This window comes from Ursus americanus, chromosome 2 (assembly GCF_024610735.1).
Source record: "Ursus americanus isolate L20-20 chromosome 2, mUrsAme1.1.p, whole genome shotgun sequence".
Taxonomy (NCBI): domain Eukaryota; kingdom Metazoa; phylum Chordata; class Mammalia; order Carnivora; family Ursidae; genus Ursus; species Ursus americanus.
In genome coordinates this window covers 102612501-102633596 of record NC_142128.1, presented here as the reverse complement: position 1 = coordinate 102633596, position 21096 = coordinate 102612501, and the positions used below count along the sequence as shown (strand labels likewise).

The window sequence follows — 21096 nt, the reverse complement described above, 5'->3', positions numbered from 1 at the left end:
TTATTTTTATGTTTTATTTTTATGTTCTAGGTAGAACTAGGATTCATGGGTGAGGATTGCAAATAGACAAATTTCCAATTTTTTAAAAGATTTTATTTATTTTAGAGAGAGAGAGCATGAGCAGGGGGAAGGGCAGAAGGAGAGGGATTGGGAGAATCCTAAGCAGACTCCACACCCAGCGCTGAGCCCGACTCGGGGCTCGATCTCATGATCATGACCCAAGCGGAAATCAAGAGTTGGACATTCAACCGACTGAACCATCCAGGCACCCCCAGACAAATTTCCATATAAATAGGGAAGCACTTTCAGATAATTGAAGCCACATAACGATGGTTCGCTCCACCAGCCTGTCGCCATGACGTGTGGAAGCTAAGTGACCTGGGCCAACTTACACAGTCCGTGATTCTCGGGGAGCATGTCTTTAAAAAGGTGGGGTGGATTTCAGAAGGCTATTGAGAGTGTCTACATTTCTATGAAACAAAGAGGCCCTCGTTCTTCAAAGGGTTGTAGAGCAGCTCAGAAACCAGTTTGGTTTAAACAGCACATCTCGGGTTGAGCTGAAGCGTTGGGTGTAACGATGCATTCCGAGAGTCAGAGCTGGCGAGTGACTGGGTGTGCAGACTGAGTTTGGAGCGTTTTAGGAATGTGCCCTGGACTTCTGTGCCTGAATTGTCCTCCATTCTATAGAGATCATGGGATTCTTTATTTTCTTTATCTTCTGTGTTCCAAGTGCTCGTGTGGCTTAATCCTAACACTTTTAAAGAATTGACAAAAGAAATGTTTGAAGTTTGGAAACAAACCCTTGTGATCATTAAATATTCTGAATAGAAGGGACCACAGAGCTCATCTGGTCGAATCTCCTCATCTTATAGAAAAGGAGAAGGCAAGATCCAGGCAGTGGTTCACCCAAGAGCTGGTTGGTGGTTGATTCAGATCTTCTCCTCTTATTCCCTCCAAAGTGTTTTGTCCACGATTATAGTGTATTTAAGATTTGGCAACAGTTACCCTGTGGAAAGTAGTTAGAGCATGCCAGGCATTGTGCTGGTCGTGCATTGCCTTTCCATTGGCTTATTTAAAATGTCATCTGCAAGCCCTCTCTTTGGAATATTTATGCTTTAGAAAGAAGCCACTGCTTAGAACCAACCATGAGCCAAATGGCTTTCTCTGATCTTTCCTACCATGTGGGTTTCCTCATAAGGCATAACTGGCAAAGGCTCTCTTACCAGCTCTGCACCCCCCTCCCCCAGAGCCTAGAGAGTGCCCACAGCCATCAGCCCAGCTGGCACGCGAACCGTTTCAGGGCCCATTCCCATATTTCAGTTCAATCTGTCTCGAGAACAATGGCACTCCCGAAACACCCTCCTGCTCAAATATGATGTGAAAAGGACGATGTAAAATTTCAGGCTCCGTGTTTGAACTACTCCCCTGGGAAAACGAGCGCGGCGCTTGAGAACTCATCGTTAAACACGGAAACCCGACGTGCATTCCAGCGTCATGGAGGGCTCTGGTCTACATACCGTAGAGAGATGTGGTGCTGGTTTCTATTCCCACAACTTTGATCTTTTTTCTCGAGGCTAATATTTGAGATTTCTCTCTTTCCCTGGAGTGTCAGACCTCCTGTCAACTCGCCATAAAGCCAAGGAAGAGATTTCCTTTTCAACAAGTGAGGACAGATGTGGCCAAGTGTTGATTATTATTGTAAGGGATGAATCCAAATGTTATCATTACTGAGCGCTAAGCTTTGTTTGTTTCTTCAGAATTCCCCGAAAGCCCTCTGGCTGGGGATCTCACCCACAGACCTTGATAAACACCCTCCTCCACTCTTAGCCGTCGCCAGTTTGATGGGACAGTGTGTCGCGGTCTTCTGTGTCACAGAGGCCCAGCAACATCTAACCAAACTGCACCCCTTTTGGAACCGCGTGTGTTTACTGTCCTTGCTAATGAGACCCAGAGTGAAGAGAGAGAAGCAGAACAAATGGGAGGCCATATTGGATTCTAGGAGTAGGTTCAAACCAAGGAGGGAGCTCGTCAAACAGGCAGTTCATGGGGAAAAACATTTATTTTTAAGGGAGAGCTTCCAGTGACTCATCCTTCATAACCAACCTTAGATCTGGATGTTCTACTAGGTGGGTGTGCATGTTTTTTCCTCTGAAAATCCAGAGGGCTGAATAGAAACGTCATTAACCAGGCTCTTCTGAGAGCTTGGGACAGACTGTCTGAGGGCGCTCTGTTTTCTACACAAATGACCTAGTCCATCAGCCTGGGTCATCCTTTGAATTGAGAAGAGAGGACACCTTTGGCTGGTTTTGGGATGGGAAGGGGGGCCAGTGGGGACCTCACTTCATTGATGGGCTACGAAGCCTCAATCAATACGTTCGTCACGCGCCTCCTACCTGGAGTGGCTGCGATTACTACCAGTATTCCCACCAGTGATTGGTTCACCCACAGGTGCACGTGGCTTTCAGAGGAAAGGGTGCGCCACAAGTGTCCAATTCTATGGAACCAGTGAATGCACACATAGTCTCTGTTGTTGGGGCCTCGAAGTCTGGGAGTGTGGTGTGATAACTCAGAGTAACAAGTGCTAGGTTCAGGGAATAGGACACTTCATCAACTCAAGCGAGTCCAAGTCACTGGGAAAAGCGTCCCCACTGCGAGAAGGCACAGCGGTATATGCCGGGTGATGCTCCTAGGCGTGGTTTCCTTTGGAAGGCAGGGAAGTGGGCGCTGGTCAAGGCTCTGGGTCATCTCCTTTTGTGTCCCCTTCGGATCTCAGGGGGTTTCATGAGTGCCTGGTGTCTGACATTTAATGTAGAATCCAAGAGCTTGGTGAAGAGAAGCTGTCTTGGATCTAATCATCATGAAACTAACGCGTAAGAGTTAACACGTATAGAACGTTTATTTTGTGTCGAGCAGTGTGCTAACTGCATCATTTCATTTAGTCCTTCCAGGTTCTATTAGTGTCCCCACTTATGGACAAGAGAAATGAAACTTAGGGACGCCTGGGTGGCTCAGTCAGTTAAGCATCTGCCTTTGGCTCAGGGTTCTGGATTCGAGTCCTGCATAGGGCTCCTTGCTTTGTGGAGAGCCTGCTTCTCCCTATGCCTTCTACTCCCCCAGTTTGTGTTCTCTTTCTCTGACAAATAAATTTTTAAAAATTAAAGAAAAAAGAAAAATGAAACCTAGAGAGGTCAAGAGAGTGGTCTAAGGTCACCTAGCTGGAATTGAAATCCAGGTCTGCCTGACCCTGAAGCCCAAGCCCTGAGCAGCTCGGTGTCCTCCCAGACCTGGCTTGCATGCCTGAGTCTCTCCCATGCTCTCTTTCCTGCAGGTGCTTACACCTGCTTTCAGGGAGTGGCGGAGGAGCAGGACTAAAGTTGAGACTGTGAAGAAGAAATTTCACTCATGAATGTAGGGAGGATGTGTTAAGTCTGCCCCACTGTGTGTTGCCACGGGCGGCATCGCAAGTGGGCACATAACACCCACCTATGCATGAAGAAGGGCGCGTGCCGTGGTCCTAACGGTGGGGTGGGGTGGCCAGATGTTAAAAAAGAGAAGGCAAATCTCAGTACTAGGGGTGCACCCAGGTGGCTCCATCGGTTGAGTGTCCGACTCTTGATTTCGGCTCAGGTCATGATCTCAGGGTCGTGGGTTCAAGCAGTGTGTCATGCTCTGCACTCAGCAGGGAGTCAGTCTGCCTGAGATTCTCCCTCTCCCTCTGCCCCTTCCTGCCAGATCTCTGTCTCTGTCTCTGTGAAATACATAAATATATCTTTTTAAAAGAATCTCAGGGCTGGAACATTCGCTTTGCTAATTTTGTCAGATTTGGTGGGTGTGGGAATCCTATATTCTAATTCTGTGGAACAACCACTAGGGATTCAACCAGAAAGAATAGTTTCTTTTTTTTTTTTTTAATCTTAGCGTATCAAATGTTATTCTCTTTCTTTGCTATTCCTAGTAACGTATCAGTGAGGTGTTGTTACGGAAATCTGAGTCAGCTTCCTCGTTCTACCTCGACGTCTTCCCTTCTGTGTTTGCTTTACTCCACTACTCTTCCCGAAGCGGCTCTTCGGTTGACCGTGCTTGTCCAGAGTGAGCGGATACGAGCGGCTGCTTCTTTCTGCTTCCACTCGAAAGATTCTCACCCCACCTCTTTTCTCTCCTTCCCTTGACCTCTGACCTCTCTGCCTTAACCCCCTCATTCCAGGTTGCCATTCTGGGTTATAGTCTCACTCTTTCACGGCGATACTCTGAATCTCACCTCACTTAAGAAAGTCTAACGAGATGTTCCCCATTCTGCACGTGTGACTCTTATAAGTGCCTGTGAGCTCAGAGCGCCTAACGGAGCCCCCTAGCTGCCTTTCCCATAAAGCCCCTTGAACGGACATACGGTCAGCAATCACCTTGGTCACTCTGTCGGCCGTACCACGTACCCCTGTAACTGGATGCGGCATAACTTCCCTAATACATTTGAAGTGACCAGGCTTTCTGCTGGCACACGTCATTTCTGGGATAGATTCCTTTTTGAAATATCTGTCTCACAAATTAGGCTGATGGAAAGGAGATTTGGTAGCACAGTGGATCAGATTTGGGACATTGTTGAAGGTTTGGAGATTTGGACTTTGTTCTAAATCATAGTTGGAGGTTATCCCAGCAATTCAGAATTCTTCTCCTCCCCCACCCCCACCCCCCCAAAGGAGAAGCTTCTAACAGAGTTGACTGGTGTGAGAGGGCCTGGTGATAGGGGCCTGGGAGTTGTGTTCCTGGGTTAAGTGAGAGGACAAAAGACAAGCAGGTACCTTGGGCTTTAAGTCTGTTTTCCCAAAGGATATTGAGAAATGCAAACAGCTCTGGCCAGGCATCCATCAACATATGAATGGATAAACAGAATGTGACTTGCCCACGCAGTGGAGCATTATTTATCCAGAAATAGGAAGGAAATTCTGACACAGGCCCCAACGTGGAGGGGCCTTGAAGCCACGTCTTAAATGAAATAGCCCTCCACAAAATGACAAACGTACGATCCCACTTCTAGGAGGCACCTAGAACGGGCAAACTGATGAAGACGGGAAGTAGAATGGTGCTTCCCAGGGGTGGGGGAGGGGAGAACGGGGCGTTACGGCTTCGTGGGTGCCGAGTTCCGGTTTGGGAAGATGAAAACGTTCTGGCGACGATGGCACCACATTGCAAATGTAAGTGGTGCCCCCGAAACGCACACTTAAACAGGGCTGAAATGGCAAATTTCGTGTGGTGTTTATATTCGACCAAAAATTTATTTTATTTTTTTAAATGTGTTTATTTATTTTAGAGAGAGAGCATGAGAGAGCAGGGAGAGAGACTCTCAAGCAGACTCCCCACTGAGCATGGAGCCTGACACAGGGGCTCGAACCCACAACCCTGAGATCATGACCTGAGCCGAAATCAAGAGTCAGATGCTCAACCGACGGAGCCTCCCGGGCGCCCCAATAAAAAATTACATTAAAAACCCCTACGTGCAAAGGTAGCCTTAGGAGAAAACTCTGCGCTTCTCATAATCTGGTGACCCTGTGCAGTCCGTACCTGTGATCACAGGTCCTTGGGGGTGGCACTTTAAGATGAGACACTGCAGCCCTTTCGCACGAGGGATGTGGACATTTTCTCCTTCGCTGTGATGAGTAAATAAATAAATGAAGGGAGGTGCTGCGATTCCACAGCGTGCTGCATCTTGGTAACAGCCATCCTATCTTCGGGTTAAATAGGAGCATTTTTCTTTGTAGCATCCTCCTCCCAGCTGTGATTCTTAAATATACTGGCATTTACTTAGACTTGACCTTCCCTAGAGGAGGATAAAGAAATCCATAGACCCTGATTAAAAATAGAAGACCATACACTTTCTCAAGGGTTAATGTAGGCAAAGCAAAGAAATGTCGGTTCTAATTTAAGTACCTATTTTTGAAGGCTCTTTTAACACATTCTCGTTTCATCTCTCCATCCATTTGGGCTAACACTGTCTCATTGAGCATTTTATAAAACCACTGAGAAACTCTAGAAAAATGTTCCTGCCTTGTTTTAAGAGGGTCATATTTGGAGCAAATAAAGGAAGAAAAATATCTGTCAATTTGATAAATCGTTTCCAAGAAAGAAGTTTCTGCAAAGCGTGAAGATTGTGCAGGCAGTTCAAGAAACAAAAGAGAAAAGAAGAGCATCCCATACAGTTACTTTAAGGATGGCTTTTATGTAGAACGTTCAGATTCATAAAGCAATTCCAGGGGCGCGTTGGTAGGTCTGTCAGTTAAGCGTCCGACACTCGGTTTCAGCTCAGGTCATGATCTCAGGGTCATGAGATTGAGTCCTGCGTCAGGCTCCACACTTAGCAGGGAGTCTGCTTGAGGATTCTCTCTCTCCCTCTCCCTCTGCCCCTTAGCTTTTAAAATATCCTCTAACCACATGAAGAAGTGGCTTTGCATCGACCTGACATTTGCCCATAATCTTGCCAACAGATCCCAACAAGAAATGACGGATCATTAGAAATATGTCCATCATAAAGTATCCTTCTGAATTTCGGGCATTTTCTTGGATGGACTTACGGAAACACAGGCTGAGGAGGACAGAGGCACGCTCGGTGCCCCCTCCTCCCAGGGAGGGACCATCTCAGAGGATGCGGCAGCTGGGGAGGGCCTGGCCAGGGCAGGTTGCACGGCGTCTGAGGAACAGCACACAGCCTGGTCCCCGGAGCAGGGCGCCTCAGGTCTGGCCACCGCCGGGGGTTAGATGGGAGCCACAGAGCAGCCACTGCTCTGCTCTGGTCCCTTCCTCCTCCGTCGGGCTTTTGATGAACAGAAGACCCAGGTCTGGGCTGTAATGGAGACTGGCAGACAAGTGACGCATTGGAGCTTGGAGAAGATTATTATAATTATCCCAGGGCCCTGGAGTGGTGCTCGTTTGCGCTTCAGACACTAAAATCAAAGGGCGCATCTCTGAGAAGTTGGTTTTGTGAGTGAGGCCTTAATAACAGAGGCACCCAGGCTGGATTCTCTGTGCATCGGCCTGGGTTTGCCTTTGGAGATGTGAAGGGTGCCGGGGAGGTTAAAGGTGCTCCTTTGCTTTTCGGCCTCGTGCTGTTTATCTGCAAGCCTCCTCGACCCGCCATCTCAAAAGAGTAGGGCTCTCGTCCTAGAATCCCTGGCAGCGGGTCCTGTGGGTTTGTCTGGACGGGAAGGCAGGTTCTTATCTCCTGCAAGTCACTGCCAGGCGGGGAATCGCTAGCCCCGCGCCCACAGTCTGGCAGCTAGGATCTTCAGTGAGGCCCTTGACTGATCGTAGAAATATGTCCATCCCCAAGCAGTCCTTCTGAATTTCAGGCATTCCCTTGGACCGACTTCCTGAAACACAGGCTATGGGGGACCGATGCGTGCTTGTCAAACCTCAGGCGCAGATACGAGAAAGCAGCGTTCGCTAAATTGCGATCGTGTGTCATCTGTGAATAACCATGGACTGGATTCATGAACACATGTACAGGAAAGATATCCCTATCTCGTGGAAGTAAATCCAGGGGCTCGTTTTCTTTTAAAATTATGTAGTCTGTGGGGACACCTTGGTGGCTCAGTCGGCTAAGCTTCTGCCTTCGGCTCAAGTCGTGATCCCAGGGTCCTGGAATCGAGTCCCGCATCGGGCTCCCTGCTCAGCAGGGAACCTCCTTCTCTCTCTCCCTGCTTCTCCCCCTGCTTGTTCTCTCTCTCTTTCTCTCTGATAAATAAATAAAATCTTTTTTAAAAAATTGCACAATCTGTGACCCAGTCCTGGGGTAGAAATCTAAGAGGTGTTGAGCCCCACGACGGGCTGAAGTGACTCTGGGAGCGCCAGCAAACATGATCTCAGCCTGTCATTGTCTGAGACAGTCAGAATCAGGACATCTGTTAAACACAGCACTGCGTCCCTCTCAAAAGATTTAATTTTGGTGTTTGCCAAGTTTGCAATTAAAAAAATGTCTCCACTTCCAATTCCTCTTTGGTTATGTGTGTATGTAATGTCCAGAGGTATCTGGAGGAAACATGCTGTTGGGAGGGCATCACGGTATAACACAGGTGGCTTAGTTTAATATCGACCGAACTCTGTCCCTTTAGATGCTGATGATGATATTCATTATTCTATTACAACTAATAATAGCTAACATTGAGCACTTAGACTGTGCCTGGCGCTTTGCTAAGAACTTTATACTAATTAACTTGCTTAATTATTACAGAAACATTTTGAGGTAGATACTGTCAATATCTCAGTTTTGCAGAAGAAAGAGACAGAGGGTCAGGGAGGTTAAGTAACATGAGCAAGAACAGCTGGCCAAGGAATGATGGAGCCGCGCATAAGCCACATTCGTCCAAACCCAGCCTTTAAGAACCGTACTGCTGTATGGAGAACTGCTTGACTACCTCCACAGTAAGTCAGTTTCAGCTCCCTTGCCCACTAGAACCAAATCTTGGCCTCTACCCTGAGTCCTGAACATGGCAGGAAACAGTGCTGTCAGTGACTGGTCTGTCCTACCCACAATGGGTAGATCCGGGACAGAGGAAAGATGAAACTGGAGCTGCTTTTCCCATATTAGATTATCCTCAATCTACCCCCGAGGGGCTTCCGTGTGGCCCACATGCCATCCAGGCTTCTGCAGAGCACGTTGTTATCACACGGGCCATATTTGGATTTCTTACCTGTCGGTGGGCTCTGTACTAATAAAAAGTAGGCAGTTTCATATTAGTGTCTTATCAAAAGCAGTGCCCATTTTCCGTTGATTCTACTTTTAGGTTTGTTTTCTTCCTCAATATGGAATCCTTGGGAAATGTCATGTATGATGAAAAGTACTTGAGACAATCGGAGAGTGAGTTACTGCTGTATGTGAAACTTTTTATCAAGAATCCTAAGTACTCTGTGATTTCCCCTGTTTGAGAAATGCGTTGCTAACTCTAATTGTGGCTGGGGAAATGAAAAGAGAGAAGTAAATGGTATTTTGAAATACCTGTAATATTGGCTATAAAGTGTATCAGATCATCATAATTCTTCACTTTTTACAGAAAATTCTAACACATGTCCACCTCTTCAGTCACGAAGAATTTTTTCCTTCTTCATATTGTTGCTTGGATTGGCATTTGTCCCACGAGAAATCACTGAACAGATTTAATTTTGTTTATTCTTTCATTTGAGACAGCATATTTATTCTCTGCCAAATTATCCAAAGAATGAAATGAATTTCAACCAGAGATGTAAGGACCTAAAAAATTTAGGTCACAGCTAACATATAACTGGCTTTGTCTTGCTGACATAAGGGTTTTCCTGTTTCTCTTCTGGAAAGAAAACAACTATATGTTGATATTTCAGAATTAAAAGTAACCCACGTTACTGGCTGTTTTTGTTTCCTGTTCCTCTGATAGAATAACTTTTATTTTCTTTGTCTAAGGCATTCTGCTCATATCCCATATAGCTGGACAGACACAGGTAACCTAAAAGTCCTGGGCCAGATTCAGGGTTATGGTGATGTAACTTTGGCTAGGTCAGAAAAGCCAGCCCAGGAGAACGTTCCTCTGGTCTGGACAGGAGCCTCCGTCCTCTAGGAGCTCCTTATGGAGGAGAGAAAACATGGTACCCTAAACAGGACAATGGATCTAAAATCTGGTAAACTGAATTCCGGATCAGTCTTTACCCCCGTTTGGCTAAGTTATCAAATTTCTCTTGACCCATTTTCCTGATTAAGATGGAGATAATGAACCAGAAAATCTCTACATTCTTGCCAAGTTTAAGAGTTTGAGGATTCCGTGATACTCTGTGCCCAGGACGTTCTGGTGTCTGTTGTTTCATTCTGTGTCTTAGGGCCACTCCCCACAAGCCCCCTGAAGATGAGGCCTGTGCGCACTATCAGCTCAAAACCCTCACGGTTGTCCGAAATGTCACTTTGGTGTCCTCTCTGGGTTCTTGGGGTGTTTCACTGAAGCAGGATTCACATCCTCTAATGTTCTCTGGGCTTAAGATGGTATATACACGCTTTGTAAGCTTTCTTCTGATCAAGCCCTGACTCAGGCTCCACACTCAGTGCAAGGTCTGCTTGGAACCCCCCCCTCTCTGCCCCTCCCCCCCCAAATAAATAAATAAAATCTTAAAAGATATTTTAAGACAAACAAAAATTAAAAGAATTCATCAGTAGTCCAGCATTAAAAGAAATACTAAAAGTATTTATACAGGTAGAAAGAAAATGACCCCAGAAATGCAGGAAAAATTAAGAGTGACAGAAGAGATAAATACAGGGTTGCACTGATATATATTAAAAATATATAATGGATTGATGACTGGGTAGAGGGATGGACAGGTGACAAAACAAATATAGAAAATATTAATTATAGAATCTGGATGAGGGTTATGTGGGTATACATTGTACAAATCTTCCAATTTTATTCTTGAAAAATCCCATCTCAGAATAAAATGTTGAGAAAAATATATAGACAAATATAAGTGACTATTGATCATATAAAGCAAGAAAAAATCAGGTCGTGTGGGCTCTAAAATACGTGTAGAATTCAATGTATGGCCAAAATAATTCAAAAAGTGGAAGACGTATAAATGGAGTTAAAAGGTTTCCAATTATGACCCACAAAGCAATGCATAGATGGTGCTCTCCTGAAAGCACACTTAGTCCCGTCATATTCTATTCATCCATCTAAAAAAATGATGCCTCTGTAATTGCCAGGTGATTTCTCAACATGGAGACGTCACTTGTTATGCATCACATGGCCATCTCCGGTTTCCCTGGGTATCGCCTTCCCCGGGGGGAAGCCTTCCTGGGAGCAGAGGGAGGTAGAGGCATGAGAACCTGGTCTGCCACAACTGATAGTCGAGTATTCGCCGCCCGATTGCTGTAGTGCGATGCGAGAAGCTGGAAATGGGATCCGAGACCTCAGGGGCAGGCCAGATGATGAGTCAGCCTGGATGGGAAGGTTATCGCTGTTGGCTCCGGGTGCTTAATTAGAAGCTAGTGGAATATTATCATTCACTCCGCCCGCGAAAACCTGCACTTGCGAGGCAGCTGGGTGCAGGAGGAACGTGCTGAAAACGGCGTTTATGAGCCATGACTGAAAACTGCTTACCCACAGCGGTCGCCAGAGGAAGAGGGGCGCGAGGAAGCGTGGCCGCCTTCTCTGGGCGCATGTGGCCAGGCGGCGACTTCCCCAAAGCTCGAGCTGATGGCCCTATCATGTAGGCTGGGCTCTCTTCCGGACATCTGTGCGGATGGCCAGATTTTCTTCCTCCCAGCAGATACAGTCATTAGTGTTTGACTTTGTTTCAGCCTGGAACATTCACGAATGTAATAGCTGCCTATGAGAAGGGCCAGTCCTGCCCATGGCCGCTTGGCCCTGTGCTTCCGAGGTGCAGAGTCTGAGGGTGCCGGCAGGGGAGGCAAGAGCAAAATTCGTTTCTCCCTCAGTCCTCTCCCTGGCCCACCTGGGCATGCTCTTCTCCCCTTTCATAGGGGGTGTGTGCGCGCACGCGCGTGCACGTGCACCTGGATCTATGGGGGGCGGGGGAGTATGCTTTCATCCTTTCCCGGAGGGGACGCAACACTTCACAGATATGATCTGGATTAATGCAGCATCATTAGAGTATGGAAAGGTTAGAGAAGTCGTTCCAGATGGACTAGGAGATGGAGCCTTGGCTACATCATGAGTTTTTATACGTATATATTTCTTTTTGCAAGAGAGAGAACAAGTGCGCACAAGCACCAGCGGTGGGGAGGGGCAGCGGGAGAGGGAGGAGCAGACGCCCCGCTGAGCAGGGAGCCCAAGGCGGACTCGATCGAGGACCCTGGGATCATGACCTGAGCCACCCACGCCCCCTACCTAGTGAACATAGATGCAAACTCGGAGTTCCTACTTCATATTGACTTCCGTGCTGTGGTCCATGGGAAGAAAGGTAGAGACTACGGTCACCTGACTATCTTTTCAGGACGGGTAAACTTGGCTAAATTGCTGGAAGCATGCCGCTGACCCACAGGTGAACAAGTAACTGCTGTGTTTGTGATTGTAGTGACCCTTAAAGTCTCCCCCCGCACGTGTTCTACGTCTCTGCTTGTAAGTAGATTAAGGGGCCACGCAGGCACCAACAGCAGCTTGGCTTAAGTAGCTTATTAGTACGCATGGCTTTCAGGTTAACCAGTTGATGCCCTGGGCCCCAAGGGATGGAAAACTGGATGGAAGCCTTGTTTTGTTGGGGTTTTGCTTGTGGTGTTCAGACTGGTAGGTCTGGAGCTCAGTAAATGGATGCAAGGTAATAAATGATATGGAATGTAGGAAGAGGTCGTTCTCCTAAGGGGGAGTTCTCCCTCCTGTGAGAGTCAGCCAAGGCTTGGCCTTGCTAGGAGAATGACTTTCCAATGCACACTCTCTTTCGGGCTGGGGAGCTGCTTGTCATTAATTAGAACGGAGACCGCCCCAACTCTTGTTAAGAACACAGGCAGTTTTTAGGACTACTGTGACTTAGACATCCATTCTCTGTGTCCCCAAGTGGCATTGCGGCGGTGGGGGTGGGGGGGTATTCCTTCTAGTTCTGAAGTTCCTTAGGATGAAGTTGGCGACTTCCCTGGGAGAACTGAAAAAGTAGGGCCCTTTGCCAGGGCACTGACCTCGCCCCTGTGAGCTTGACTGGCTGGCCTGGGAGTGACACTTGTCCCAGCCTTTCGCTTTATAAAGCGATGATCTGATTTGAACAAACAGCGTTGATCAGTTAGCCCACATCCTGGTTCCTAAATCAGATGCATTTGCAATGAATACATCTCACCTTTGAGGACTGAGTTCTTTAACACAGTTTTCTGAGTTAGAGAAAATACATTACTTCATAAAGTGCAAAGCCTGTAACACTATAGCACTCAAACAATGGGTTGATACGGGGTTTGTTGTAAGTAACATATTAATAACACCTGGTGTAATGCCTGTTAACACGCTTAGGGCCTGAAGCAAATTGGCGGGCGTTCCTTCTACTTTTGCCAATAACTTGTCAAAAACTGACTTAGAGTTCCTTCCAAATTCTCAGAAGAACATACAAGACAAGGTAGCTTATGGAGCCCTCAGACTTCGCCAGGGCAAGGGCTGGCTCCTGGCCAACTTGAGAAGTCATGCTGAATTGGAGGAAAAACTCCAAGGAGTTGAGAGGGGGGCCTCCGGATGGCAAGATGCCCAATAAGAATGGGATGAATTAATTGATTTGTAACTTACACAAGCGTCAGGGTGAAGATAAAGGGTGAAATTCATTTCCTTCAACAGCTCCAGCTCCTTATTTCTGGAGCTCAGACGCTGCCTCCGACCCAAGAGGCCCAGAGAGGACTCTTTATAATGCCCCCAGGACTTAGGATTTACTGAGCCCCATTGCTTAGAATGGTTTCAGGTGTTCGTTGTGATGAGTTTTTCAGCGGTGCCGGAGATTTGAACCTGGATTCTCGATTGAGGCGAGAGCTCTTTGTCACCTGTTGTTCTATCACTTTATCAAAGCGAGCGGAGTAAATGTTTTCTTTCTCTTCCTGCTACAAAGAGATGAGAGTCCTGCTCTGGCATAGAAAGTATCATGGGGCTTCATCTTTATCCTCAGAGCACTTTTTAAATGAAGGATACTTGCCGTGCCGGGCTGGTAGTTAGAATTCATACCAAAGTTAGACTTTGTGACCTGGAGTATAAACAATTGCATTTTTGCTAAGACTACCCATATTTAGAGGCATAGAGCCGTCCAAAATAATTCTAGTCCTTTGTCAACACACAGACGGAGGGTTGCTGAGCCTCTTTTACTAAATTTGGCTCCGCGGCACTTGTGTCTTTAGAACCAGGCCCTTGTGCTTCCCTCGTACTTTGGTAACGGCCGCGCTGGTGCATGTTCGTTGGATACCAGCTGGACGTTTATAAAATTCTTTGAGAATCTGGCCCATCGACTATCCAGAGTCAACAATATAAACCAATGGCTTGCATTTCAGATCAAACTCCAGACGCAGGATAGATAACTAGATCCTCCTTTTCTGATAAGAAAGTCATCTTGCCTATTGTTTCTTAACTGCTGATAAGAGGGGTCATTAGAGTGTGATCTCTTGCAACTAGAGACTTAACATTTAATGAACAACTAGATAAAACATACACACTTTCTTAGATTTGAGAACAAGGTGGAATGAGAGGAGGTTATGTTTAGGAAGCAGCAGCAGCAATTATTCTAGAAAACCGTGACGAATTTATACCGTAGGCTGAGTGAAGACCACGACGAGGTTTGTCTTGCGCTAGGCACTCTATACATACTTGTTTGATTGAGTGAATGGATGAATGAATGAAAATAATGGTCGTGAGTATTGAAGACAATGCCTCTGGATGAAGAAAGAGAAGTAATGTCAGGGGCTAAAGAACCCAGGACGTCAACAGGTGCCAAATTCTTCCATGAGTGGGATGGGATCTACACTAACTGGGAAAGAAGCTTGTGGTGAACTCTTTTTTGAACCACACGTACGTTTTCCTAATTTGTCTTTAAAAAATTACATCTAGGGGCTCCTTGGGTGGCTCAGTCAGTTACGCATCTGACTTCCGCTCAGGTCAGGATCTCAGGGTCCTGGGATCCTCCCGAGTCGGGCTCTGCACTCAGCAGGGAGTCTGCTTGTCCCTCTCGCTCTCTGCCCCTTCCCCCGCTTGTGCTCTCTCTCTCTCAAATAAATTAAAATCTTCAAAAAAATTACACCTAGATTTCCACGTATCACTTTTCCCTGTGAGTATACCTAATTAACATGAAGATTTTGTGTCTATTTGGCCATACATGACATAAATTAAACTTGTAATTTATATAAAGTGCCGAGATTTTCATGCTCCTTTGGTTTTCACCACCACCCTGTAGATACCACATGTCAAAAAGTTTTTTAAGATACTGGCTTTTCCCAGGGTTGGCATTTACGTTCTTGAAAGCGCTTCCTTCCCCCCCACCCCAGATCTAACTAAATATTTGAGGTATTTAACCTTTTATTTTAAAAAAATGTTTGATGTTCTATTTTCAACAAAAGATCTCTGTTCTCAAATGCATTCTATGGAGAGAATTCCTCAGTTCTTTTGAGAGGGATAAAAATCCTCTCTCAAGTCCGCCAGACCGCAGATCAAGGCGTCAGAGCGCCCCACGTCTGGAGAGTGGTCACCATCATGAAAGGAGGCTTGGCAGTGAGAGGGATGTTTCAACCCCGGGATGGACCACTGGATTCGGAGCTAGAGCTTAGGACTTGTACTCTTGGCGTTGTCACGGGGTGGTGCCTTAGGAGGGGTTGAATCTCTGTCTCTCCTGTGAGGCTTTAATTGTTTTCTAGGATCAACCCAGCTCTGCTTGGGGAGTTTTGTCCGGGAGGCTCACAAATACCCATCACTCACTCCCTATCTTCTGGGCACAGGTGGCCCCATTCTAGGGCTACTGCCACCCACTCCACCTGCCATCCTGGCCACTTTTCACTCTTCCATTTCTCCCTCTGTGCTTCCTCCCTTGTTTTCTCAGATAAAATCGGAGCTGTGATCAGGGTTATCCCTGCTCATAACAGGCTGAGAAAACAGGGAGTACAAGACCAGAGAAGGCTTTGGAAGAAGTCGTAAAACTACAGACCTTAAACACACAAATCCTTAACTTCCTACTGTAAGCCTAATTGCATAACGATCTTCACCTGGGAAAATTAGCAATAAAACATAGTATTGTTTAAAAAAAAAAAAAAAAAGCAAGCTATACTCCGCTCCCATGATGCCCAGCAGCTCCAGAGTGATGGAGGGACGGTTTTCTCATTAGCGGACTGGGGAGCCTTATTTGTGGACAGGTGATGTCTCGAAGGTACAAAGGGTTGCGTACGTTGCGTACAAATTGCATGTAATGTCCCTTCATTCCTTTTGTCAACTTTCTTTTCTGAGTGGCACGGATCTTGAAACTCATGACCCAGTGGAAACATTCATAAAATGTGTAGAAGCAGCATCCGGTCGAGGAACAGAGTCCTTTTTAACCCCCTCTGTGCTGTGTTTTCAGAACACACGGATCCGTTTTCATCTTAGTGTCTTGAAATGATTAAGGATTTTCCTAGGTTGGCTATTTCCCGCGGGGAAACTCACAGGTAATTTAGGCATGGTTCTTTTCCAGTTCTTTTCACTATTTGTAACGGTTTAGTAGCCATTAAACCTTCTTCCTTGCATATGAATACTTACATTTTTATGTAAAAGGTGTCCCTGGTGTTGTAGCTATTTAGATTTCTTTTCTTTTTAATCATTACTTGGGGTAATATTTTCTTACAAGAGGAAATAGGAAACTACTCTCTCTTGGGCCTGCTGCAGAGACATCGGGCCGCATTTCCTATGTCCCCTAAGACAGCCTTCGTCACACACACTACTTGCTGTGTGTTGGGGTGAGGAGGGAGATCACTGAACCACAGCCAGAGTTCGGTTCATTGACCTGAAAGCTTTTTCCTCTGTTTTACCATCTTGAATCCTTCCGACAGACCCCTAAACATGCAAACTGTCCAAGTCCTCTGGAAAGCCGTTCTTTTTTTTTTTTTTTTTAAGATTTATTTATGTATTTATTTGACAATGAGAGAGACAGCTAGAGAGAGAGGGAACACAAGCAGGGGGAGTGGGAGAGGAAGAAGCAGGCTCCCAGCGGAGGAGCCCGACCTGGGGCTCGATCCCATAACGCCAGGATCACGCCCTGAGCCGAAGGCAGACGCTTAATGACTGAGCCACCCAGGCGCCCCTGGAAAGCCATTCTTAATTGCATCATCATTTATGTAGTTCCCTGTCTTTCCAGTAAACCAGAATTAAGCCGTAAGGCATCTGCTGCCGAATCTCTATTATGATCTTGTCTTTATGTGCAAGCTGATTAGTTTTCCCAAATCAGTGGATGGCCTTAGGTACTGTGTTGTTACTCTGCCTTTTTTGTGTGTCATCTGAGGACAGTGGGAACATCACAGAATGGTACACAGCAGGGGCACCAAGACCTCCCTTGAAGAAAGATCTAGAAGGCATGTGCATTACACATGGCCCCTGGAAGTTCTGGTGAACACAAGAGATGGGGGAGAGGATGGTGGTGGTGGCAGCTTTTCCCGCCATCTGCCAGGCCACCCCAAACTTCTGGTTGGGGTCCCCAACTCAATAGTACTGAGCATGGTGCTAAACAAATGTGTTGATAAATAGACCAGACCTTAAGTTAGCTGCTCCTTTGTGTTTCAAGGTGGAATCCTGTGGGTAGTCTTCATTTCATTTTCACTGAGTTTAAGGACCGTTGTCACCTGTTGGGGCTTAATTTGGTACAGAGAGAAACACAGCAGCTTACGTGTGGAGGGATTTGGATTCTAGGTCTTGTTCTGGAATTTATTAGCTGTGTGACCAAGAGCCCGTGATTTAACTTCTCAGAGCTCCGATCCTGCAGTCATTCGTGGGGGACTCACGACCAAATGGAACACTTCAAAAACTACAAAACAGTACTTAAAATGTCTTTTAGAGACTGGCATTTTAGATAATGGACTCTCCTCCTTTAGCACTCTGTCCATCTGTCCACTCATCCATTCACCCATCTATCCCATTATTTTTTAATGTATTTTTAAAGACTTTATTTATTCAAGAGACAGAGCACACAATCAGGGAGGAGAAGCAGAGGGAGAGGGAGAAGCAGACTCTCCGCTGAGCAGGGAGCCCGCCCGATGCGGGACTGGATCTCAGGACCCTGAGATCACGACCTGAGCCGAAGGCAGACGCTTACCCGACTGAGCCACCCAGGCGCCCTCCCATTATTTTTTTTTTAAGATGTACTAATTTATTTATTTTAGATACAGAGTGTGGCGGGAGGGGCAGACAGTCTTAAGCCGACTCCACACTGAGCGCAGAGAGCTATGCGGGGCTCGATCCCACGACCCTGAGATCATGACCTGAGCCGAAATCAAGAGTTGGATGCTTAACTGAGCCACCCAGGCGGCCCGACTTTGGACTAGGTTTTAAGGGATGGTTTGCCTGGGGAAGAAGAGGATTCTTGGCAAAGGCAACAGCATGTGTAGTCTCAGAGCTGAAAAGCCCGGCATGCTTGGCAAGTGGCCAGTCCTTCTCTCAACTCCCGTTTGGCTTCTGTGATCCCTCTCTCCTGCTTCTACTCCCTCCGCTCCAGCCCCATGGTGTTCTCACAGGTGGTCCCTTCACATCTCTCCTCGCTTTGTTCAGTCTGTCGCTCGTTCATCTGCTCACCCAGCACTGGGGAAGAAGGGAGTCTTTGGAAACTTCCACCTGGAGCAGACTCACCTGTGGAGCTTTGTTAAAATAGAGATTCTGGTCCCTACCGGCTCCATCAGAATCCTTGGGCTGGGGTCCAAGGATCCACATTGTCAACACGCTGTCCCCAGGCATTTCCGATGCAGATGATGGGGGACCATACTTAGAGAAACGCCGTGAATGGATTCCTTGTATGGAGAGGTGAGGGTTGCCGAGAACACGAGGAATCAGAGGGAGATGGTCTCGTGCTGCCCACGGTCACGGCTGCCCCTCCTGCGGCGTGTGTGTCTTATCCGTGCCTTTCTTGCCTCTACCGTCCCTCTTCAGCTCCCCTTTGCTGTCACTTCTTTCTCCTCCCATGCTGTCACCTGTTCCCGTGAGGTCACAGAGCACCGTTTGTGTGCCTCACCCCCTGCTCCATGCCACTCCCTCCCTCGGGCATAATCTGTGCCTTGGCTCTGTCTGCCCAGCGTCCCGGGCTGCACAGCCACGAACAATGGAGTGGCACGCAAAGTTGACAGTCACACTGAAAGCCCCCACCTTGCCTGTCTACCCTCTTCCTTTGGAGGGTTTCCTGAAGGAAGGAAAAAGAAACAGGACCCCCCCAAAAGCGGGGGAAGGCACGATTGGAGGTACGGGAGGCAAAGGGCTCGGGTTGTCTGATTCGCACTTCCATTACCGAGAGCATTTGAATAGTTTTAAGACCCGTAAACTGTGAGACTAGACGTTTTCACGGGAATCTATGCATGTAGATATTATTCTCATGGGGACATATGCCTGCATCTGTTTGTCTACAAGTATGCACTTGCAGACTCACACGCATATCCAGAACCTTGGTTCTGTCGGCTTTGTCTGCACCAAATGGGTGTACTTAGATGTATAAATTAAAGATTTTAAACACTTGATTTTGATCGTCTGTTTTGCAGCTGCTGTGCTCAGAAAATTCCTAAGCTTCTGTGGGTTAATGGGAGTTCCAGCAAGTGTTTCTCTCTCTCCCGGTCTCTATTAGTAAAGCTCCTCTCTTCTCTGCCTCTCTCCCTCTCGCCCCCTCCCTCCCTGCCTGCCTCTGCTCTTCCCTCCCTCCCGCTCTGAGATAGCAGACAAGAGAGAAACTGGTGCGGCTTCCCCTGAGAAGCGTGCCTGCATGCGCCGATGGGCACGATCCCGAGTTCCTCTTCCATCCGATGCCGTGTGCTTGGAGGGAAATGCAATGTTGGAGCAGGGGCTGAGCTGGACTGGAAAGGTGGCTGGGAGCTCAGGGAGGCCGGGAGCGTGGTTTAGCCTAAAGCTGGAATCACAGGAATGTTTCACCGGGGTCTGCCCTGAGCCTTCCCAGACCCCCATGGATTGCAGAATTCCCCAGCCTTTTCTCCTTTACCTTCGCTCTGTCTCCCTTCCTCCTGAGATGGCCCCAGATCTGCAAGAGACATTTGCAAGGAGCTATTTACTAACAGATGTGAAGACATGGATTCCGCACTTGATTATTTAGCCATGATTTATCAATGATGACGGATTGGAAAGCATTGTAAGTAACAGCTGTCTCTGTGCTTGTAGGTAGATGGTCTGTCTTAGTTGCTTTTTTTTTTTTAACTTTAACTTTTGCAGTGGATTTCCTTTTTGAGAAAAGTGAAAATAACATGTATCAAGTATTCCAAAGAAGTTAGGAGGGTCCAGATGACCCGAGCTTTCTTCTTGTTCTGTTGACTTGCAGAATATTTAGAGCTGGATCAGATGAGACCCGCAAACCACTGACACCAAATCTACAAACATCCCCCCGTAGGGTGAGGCTGAAATGGGAAATAAATGGACTGGGTTTTTGAACTGACAATCTTTGCTATATTCAGACTTATTCAGAGTTGCTAAAATATTTGACATTGGCTCGCCGTGGAATCAAAGCTGGAATTGAAATGTGTTCTCTTTGCAGGGTCATAAAAATGAAGTTAGCCTATGGCTTTCAGAACAGGCTCTGGCTACATACATAGGAGATTGATTTTTTTTCCCTCTAATGTTAAATGTCAACTCTATTTCCCTTCTATTTCAGCTTTTCTTGAGACAGACCACCTCCCCGTTCTAGCATATAATGTCTGGTCACCACAGGGTTGCAGGACACTGGCAATTTGAAAGCCAGTGTGTGCTACTCAGAGGGTATTCCATCTTTCTGTCCTGGGGCTTGATTTAAGCACTTAAACTGCCCAGTCTTGGGGGGGGGGCAGTAACTTGAAGACCAGAATCAGTTTATTTCACAGGAGAAAGGAACAGCTATCTGAAAGATGAGAAACTGAAATGAAAAAATATGATTTGCCTTTTCTTCAAAATTTGAAATGAGGTTAATTTTGTATAGAGTGAATTAAGCTTTCTTGATTTAAAAAAACAGTATATTCTAGGAGACTTTTAAGATCATAAGTCACTTAGGTAAGGACATCAAAGTAGATCGCTGGTCTTTTTTTTATGGCCAGTTTCAACTTTTCTCTTCGAGTCTATACGATAGTGTTAATGCAGAGATCTCTGGCTTCCTAAAACTTGCTGAGATTCGGAAGTGGGCTTTCTAACAGCAACACTGGAACGAGCTTTCCTGAGTGACCTTTGGCTTTCTCTCCCCATCATGTCCAGACCCCAGGCAGGGCTATTGCCCAGCCCACCTGCCCATCCCCCGCCTGTCTCCCAGCCTCCATCCTTCCCGGTTTCTTGGAACATCATGAAAGACGCTTCTAAAGATCCCCTTTAGTGCGCCCTGCTCAGCTCTGGACAGAGGGAGCACTGTAATGTAACACACAGGGCTGCCAAATTTGGAATTGAATGAGCTCTGTTGATTCCTGAATATGAAATCAGTTCTGTGAGCAACTGAATGAGATCATATCTT

At 46.7% G+C, this 21096-nt stretch overlaps 1 protein-coding gene across 2 annotated transcripts in view; it reads left to right on the top strand.

Annotated features, from left to right (window-relative positions):
- KIF26B (kinesin family member 26B) overlaps positions 1–21096 on the top strand; it is a 422711-nt gene that overhangs the window by 249581 nt on the left and 152034 nt on the right. The window contains exon 1 of one of the 2 annotated variants that reach the window (XM_087859572.1): positions 19329–19761. The exons of the other annotated variant lie outside the window; for it this stretch is intronic. Coding sequence (XP_087715698.1) covers positions 19739–19761 — 23 coding nt within the window. The 5' untranslated portion in view covers positions 19329–19738. Of the gene's footprint in view, positions 1–19328; positions 19762–21096 lie in introns of those variants that run through there. 2 annotated transcript variants of the gene reach the window in all.